This window comes from Abramis brama, assembly GCF_963993115.1.
Source record: "Abramis brama genome assembly, chromosome: 2".
In the NCBI taxonomy this organism is placed as follows: domain Eukaryota; kingdom Metazoa; phylum Chordata; class Actinopteri; order Cypriniformes; family Leuciscidae; genus Abramis; species Abramis brama.
In genome coordinates, this window is record NC_139964.1 from 41,113,397 (window position 1) to 41,120,442 (window position 7,046).

Below are 7,046 nucleotides of genomic sequence, written 5' to 3' on the forward strand. Positions count from 1 at the left end.
CTGTGGTGAGTGGACCTCTGTACCTCTAGGAGGGTAGGGGGGTTGCCCACTGGGAATCTCCCGGTAGTCCCGATGGCCAGATGGATCTACATGCCTGGACGTCACACTTTAAATCCTACCTGTTTCCTTTCATCCACTTATTTAGCTACTGTCTCATCAATTGACATGCCATCTCCTTTTCCCTCTTTCTTTTTCTATGTTTAGCCCCCGCCAGCTTTTTTGCTTTATCCATCTTTTTCGACGACAACTCACTACTCGTACCTGCTGCTCGCTCAGCGCTCACGGCGCTCACGGCGCCCGCGCCCACTCGCGATATTAAGTACAACAAAAAATAGCTCAGACCATTTTCAGGAAAGGGGTGTTTCATTATGACACAGGCTACATTTTACTCAAGCAACATTAAATAAAATGCATTTTTTTCCTCACTTTCAACAATTAATGGTGCTATTTTGGTTCAAAATAAAATATGGTAACTTTTGCTTATATTTAGGATGAACATAATTATAGCTGGACTGCATGGGCCCCCTCTAGCGGCTGGGCCCCAGAAAACGTTCCCCTTTATCCCCCCTTATGGACGGCCCTGCCTGCACCACATGCAAGTACTTTATTACTATGAACTTTCTCTGTGTGAAATTGTATTGTTTGACTGTGTACTAGTGTTTTTTTAATCAGTTATTCTCTGAAAATCTTCCCTCATGCTCTCAAATCTCATTCATGTTACTCAGAAAAATAATATTAGGTTTGGTTCACAAATAATGCTATGCATTTTTTTCTTATATCTTTATCATTTGCATTTGAATATAAGACATTTTAATTCTGAATTATAACTTCAACTTCAAAAAAAAAAAAAAAAAGGAAAAAGCTATTATGGCTTCAGAAGACTTACAACACAACCCATAACACATGAGTTGTGAACTCATTGATTATTTTTAGGATCTTTTCTGGGACATTTTTGGAGCTTAACCATTTTTACATAAATTGTTGCATTGAATTGAACTAGACAAGTGTACATAAGAATGGTTTCCTGAATGATTTACACAAATTTTTTCTGCTTGTTTCATGCAGTGATCGGTAAGCGATCGGTGACTGGGGTTGCATTATGCCTGAGATCTGCTTTTGGGTTCCACAGACAGAAAGTCAAACAGGTTTGGAACGTCACAAGGCTGAGGAAATTATTTAAATTTCACAACTATCACTTTAATAACCTTACTAACAGTAAATTTTGTACTTTGCAGGGATCTCGGTAAGCTGAAATACAAGTTTGAACAAGAATAAAAATCCTCCTGTAGACCTGAAAATCACTGAAGTGCCTGGACCATCCACCAGAACAGAGGAAAAACGCACGGAAATCGAAGCTGCGGCACCTCTTCACTTTTCTAACTCTTTAAGTACCTCACACCAACTTGGTCCCATAGTGACATTTTTGACCACAAACGAAATTGCTGACCATGTAAATTCTTATTGAAATGACTGAATTCACCAGCGAACATTCACAGAACAACAGATAATTTTACTGCACCTTAACTCTGTTATAATGGAAAATGTTTTCTGCTTGTTGTGACATAAGGAATACTGTTTCCGGGTCGAAGCCTCTACTTCTACTTCCTCTATCTTGTTTCATGAGAATACTCAACAACCATTTATGAACACTGTTGATTCAAGTCACACATTTAAGCTTTCCAAAAGCCACAGTGTACATTTCAGTCTCCAGTCTCACGTCATCCCAGACTTCAACATTTTATGATTCAAAATAGCTGAATAACTAACCATCTAAGATTTCGGTATAGAGATAAAGGTTAGGATCATAATTTTCAGGAATATTACAGCACAATGAGTGTATATTAGCACTGTTTGTTTGTTTTTGGCATCGGATAGAGCTTTTGGACTTGGAAACAGTGATGTCAGACTTACCATCGGATTGAAACACAAATGTTTTAAAGTTAAGTAAAGATGGACATTTTTAATTAATGAAAATGTAATTTTTTTACATTGATTTATTTCGTGGAACATATGTGTTTCCATGCATTTTGTTGAGATGTCTTTTCTTGTATAGCCTATTGTATATACATGGTTGATTATTCATGTTGCTTATGTATTATACTATTTTTTTGTGTATTCATTGATATTAATCTATAGTTAGCTTTTTTTCCCATGTGCATGGAAGTGTATGTATAAAAATGAATATTAAAAATTTAATAAACAATTCTTATTTTGTATTTGGTTCAATTTGTTTATTATAATAGAAGTCAAAGGTAACCATAGTAACAACATGAAATTAAATATTTAAAAAAAATTAAATTTGGTTCCTGGAGGCACCCAAAGTGGTTCCACACAGTGCCTTATATAAGAGTTCCTCGGGAAACTTGTGTGGTTCCTCAGAGAACTGCCCCTTTTTAAAGGGTGCCTAGAGGATCTACAGACGGTTCCGCCGGTGTGGCAAAGTGAAGAACCCCAAAAGGTTCCTCCAGGCACCTTTTATTTTTACAGTGTATGTTGAGCCGAACAGGCTCGTCATTCTTTTTGCGTGGCGTCTCATCAGAGGAAACTTGGCACTATCCAAACTCTGACAGAAGTCAGGGAGGGAGAGAAGCTGATGTTGACTCTTCAGAGAATCATCACATTGCATTTCAATCAGTTCTAACTGCAGACTCTCTTCCACTTCTTCTGCATCCGCCAGGAAGGGGTTCGAGAACAGCTTGATTTGTTTTTCAATGACAGAAAAATCTTGGAAACGCTGGTTGAATTCTGTCACGAGAGATGCAATAACAGACACATATTTCTCCTTTTTAGCAGAAAGGTTGGCCTTTGGAAAAGCAGACTTGATTTCAGACAGCGCAGGGAAGTGTGCACCATTAAAGCTTCGTAGTTGTGTCTCAAACAGGCGGAACTTTACACAGAAGGCTTTCATGTGCGCATACAGGTGTGGCACCAGCTGTTCTTTCCCTTGTAGGTTCTTGTTCAGTGTATTCAGATGATGAGTAAGATCAACTAAAAATGCCAGGTCGGCCAGCCACAGAGGGTCACTCAGTTCATGAAGAGGTCGGCCCTTCTCTTTCATAAACTGATCGATTTCTGATCTTAGCGAATAAAACCGCTGCAGCACATAGCCGCGACTCAGCCAGCGCACCTCAGAGTGGTAGAGTACATCCCCATATTCAGCATCCACATCAGAAAGGAAAGCTTGAAATTCTCTGTGGTACAGTCCTCTAGCTGTGTTCATCACATCGCCCAGCTGGACAGTCTTGGCACACAGTGCTTCTTGGTGGATTATACAGTGCATCCTAACAGCCTCACCTCCGCTCTCTTTTACCTTGGCGCACACCATCGATGCCATTCCTTTGTGATCGCCCGTCATGGCCGGAGCTCCATCCGTTGTTACTCCACAGAGCTTGTCCCATTTAAGCCCCATCTTTTCAACTGCCTCTGACACAGCTTCAAAAATCTCTCTACCCGTCGTTGTGCCTTTTAGGCTCATCATATCAAGCAGCTCCTCCGTACAGCAAAAATTATCATCTACTCCCCGCAAAAAAATTAACAGCTGCGTGGTGTCTGTAGCATCTGTGCTCTCATCGCATGCTATCGAGTAAAAATCAAAAGCACAAGCTTTGTCTCTCAGCTGAAGTTTCATGTTAGCTGACAAGTCCTTGATTCTCCGCACCACTGTATTTCTGGATAAGCTCACGTTGTTGAAATCCTGCACTTTCTCCGGGCACATTATTTCTGTGACTTTGATGAGGCACTGCTTTATGAAACCACCGTCTGAGAACGGTTTGCTCACTTCTGAACTCACTTGCTTTTTTTCGTTTCTTGGGTGCTGCCATTTCTGGTGACTCGCGGTAAAAGTTTTTCTTTGCTTAATTTTGTTTAGTAGCAGTAACGGTTGGGAAGCACCGTTTCCGTGGCTGGCTCCATCTAGTGTTGAAACTGAGAAGTGCAACAGAGTTGAGCTCAAGCTTCTTGTGTGGGCCATATTCAATTATATTTTCAGAATTTGCTGCGGGCCAATAAAAACTGGACTGCGGCCTGCGGGCCGTAGTTTGGACACCCCTGGTATAGGGGTATACACTCATAATCTTGGGGTCTCCAGAGACCCCAGTCAACAAAATAGTTTTTTGGAGGATTTATGATATATTTTAAATTTATATAAATAAATGTAAAAAATGTTTGTTTGTTTTTTAAATAGGTTTTTATACAAAAACAGCTTTTTATGTAAAATCCACTTTATAAAAGACCCACATTTCTAAATTTAATTTATGGGGATAACATGGATAATTTGACATGGTTTGCTGTAAAATTTTGGCCCATCTTTTGGAAAATGCAGTTTTAAAAGTAAACAATTATAATTTTAGCCACTAGATGGCTATAGAGCTCAACTATGCTATTTGACTAACTGAAAGACATCTTTTCACAAGTTTTTTTCCAGTTGGATTCATATCTAAATATTATGAAATCACAATTATAACAAAAATTACTTTTTGTCAAAGTTTAGCATTTTTTGTACTGATTTTTTTTTTTTCAATAATGTTACATTATGATTAGAAACAAACCTGAAAAGATGTTACAAAGAGAAAAGTTGGAGTTTTTAGAGTTTATCATGTATTTCTTATTAGTTATATAGTTTTTCTTATATAGTTTATCTTATTTTTTTCATATAATTGTACAAATGTAATCTACACTTCAGTTACTAACTGTAACAGAACAGATATGAACAGTTATATTACATATTGAGTACAAATACATGACATGAACATCAAAAGTCATTTGAGAGTCAAAAAGACCCAGAAGAACCCTCAAGGGTACACTTAACAGATTACTTTAGAAGTAAAAAAAAGTTGTAGAGGTTTAAGTTTAAGAAAATGTCAAATTTATTTAATATATATATTTTATATTACATATAAAACATATGTTTTACAAAACATGTTCAAGTCTAAAACTTCAAGAAAATCAAAGCTAAATATCTGGGGCCGTATTCACAAAGAATTTTATCTTACCACTAGGAGTACTCCTAAATTGCACTAAAATATTTTAGCTAGGAGTTTTCTCTTAAAAGTTATTCACAACGCCTTTCAGACCTACTCTTAGTAAGGAAAAATGACAACTCCTAAACTAAGAGTGAGTCTTCGTTGCTATGGATGACGTCAATTCTCCTGCACGAGCTTCCTCGCAATGATCACGGTGATTGGTTGTTAGATGACAGGGCCATCATGCGGAACATAACACAGACGGACCAAATCATGGAATTACGACATCTAAATATGTCTGTGTCCTACACAAAATAATAATAGTAATGTCATCGAAATGCATATATAATGACATGTTTGTGCAGGCCCCAGTGAAGTGTAATTCTAAAAAGGCAGAGAAATAGAAAAAAAAGAAAAAAAAGTTGTGAATTCAATTAAATTAAATCAAGGTAGCCTAATACCATAATGAAAACCGCCACTTGCCTTATGGTGTGTTCACACCAAGCGCAAATTTAATTATTTGCGCGAGTAGATTACATACAAAGTCAATGCAAAGACGCGAATAGACGCGAATTCGCGCCGGGCGGCGCGAATGACGCGAATTGGGCGACGCGTTTGCCGCGAAAGCTCGATAATCGCCCCAATCGCGTCTTCCGCGCAAGTTGAAAAATTTCAACTCGAGCGGAAAATTCGCGTGAAGACGGTGAAATTCACCGAGTTGAGTGCGCCTCTGGATGGTGCTGTGAACCCAGACACGTCGGCGTTTGGCTTTCCTCCTTATTTGGGACTTCCACAACAAGTACAGAGCAGCAATATCATTTATTTCAGACATGACGGAAAAATTATGGCAGAAAGAAATTGTTGTTGTTGATGATGATGACACACTCCTTTTCGCGGGATGTTTTTATTCGCGAGTGACGGCGAAAAACAAGAAAAACACCCCGCGAGTAATCTAGAGCGAGTAACGCGATGCGAATATACACTTCGCGTTTGGTGTGAACACACCATAATGCTGCGTTCACACCAAACGTGAATATGCGTCTGGCGCGAGTGATTTCAATGTTAAGTCAATGGTAAGACGCGTTTACGTGCGTCTGGAGGTCTTGCGGCGCGAATGAGGCGTTTAGCACGGCGCGGTAGATGCGAATTCGCCTCATTCGCGCGTCTAGTTTGCGCGAATGGTGCGAATTGAGCGTCTGGCGCATTATGCGCGAATGATTTTATTAGTGCTATTTGTGCATTCACGCGTTTGACGCGAATTCGCGTCTGCCGCCCGAGTTGAAAAATCGAAACTTCTGCGTCAATTCGCGCCGCGTTAACCAATCAGGAGCCTGCTTGCTGCTGTCACGTGGTGAAGTGACAGTTTATAATGTTATTTTATGTTTGGCCTCAATAAATTATTTTGTAATATGACTAAAATGCACAATAAAGCAAATAAAAACATAAAACTCGATTTCAATATGTGAGAAATACTCATTTTGTATTGAATGCTATTTATTCCATATCTATTCTAGATTATATGAAACATTATTAATATAATGTAAAGACAACAATCACAATTTAGTGTATAAAAAAAAAAAAAAAAAAAAAAAAAAAAAAATCACAGGACAGGTTTCACTTTTGGAGGCTGGCTCCATTTATTATCAAAACAAAAATAAATGACAGATTAGGTGGGTGTGGGCGAGGGTGAACCTCGCGCCGGACTGTACAGCGCGGGCTCGTCAGGCAGCGACCACTTGAGGCCGAGGCCTTATACGGCCTACGCTGTCCTCGTCAGCGTCCTCACCGTTAGGTCCACTAAACCTAGCTCCTGGAGCAAATTGTGAAACTCCTGAATCTCTCCGGAGGGTCTGGTGGACCCGAGTACATCGACGATGTCCCCTACGCAGCTGTTTCTGCTCTCCAGAGCATATACGAGCGGTGACTCTCTCGATTAATGCTAATGCTAATGCTCGATAAACATCTAAAAAAGATGGCCGCCAACGGGTTTCGAAACTTTCGCCTCTGGATTTTGCCTCTGACGCGCATAAATTTCGCTTCAAACTTTTGTTTTTATGCGCGTCGATTTTATGCGCGTCGATCCAA

At 39.4% G+C, this 7,046-nt stretch overlaps 1 protein-coding gene across 1 annotated transcript; it reads right to left on the reverse strand.

The window, feature by feature from the left end:
• Window positions 1-1,657: 1,657 nt before the first annotated feature.
• LOC311078007 (general transcription factor II-I repeat domain-containing protein 2-like) lies at window positions 1,658-3,715 on the reverse strand (the record flags this gene model as incomplete). Its single annotated transcript, XM_084106653.1, has 2 exons — window positions 1,658-1,728; window positions 2,473-3,715. 2 exons carry the CDS (start codon window positions 3,713-3,715, stop codon window positions 1,658-1,660), a joined length of 1,314 nt encoding a protein of 437 aa, XP_083962779.1.
• Window positions 3,716-7,046: the final 3,331 nt, after the last annotated feature.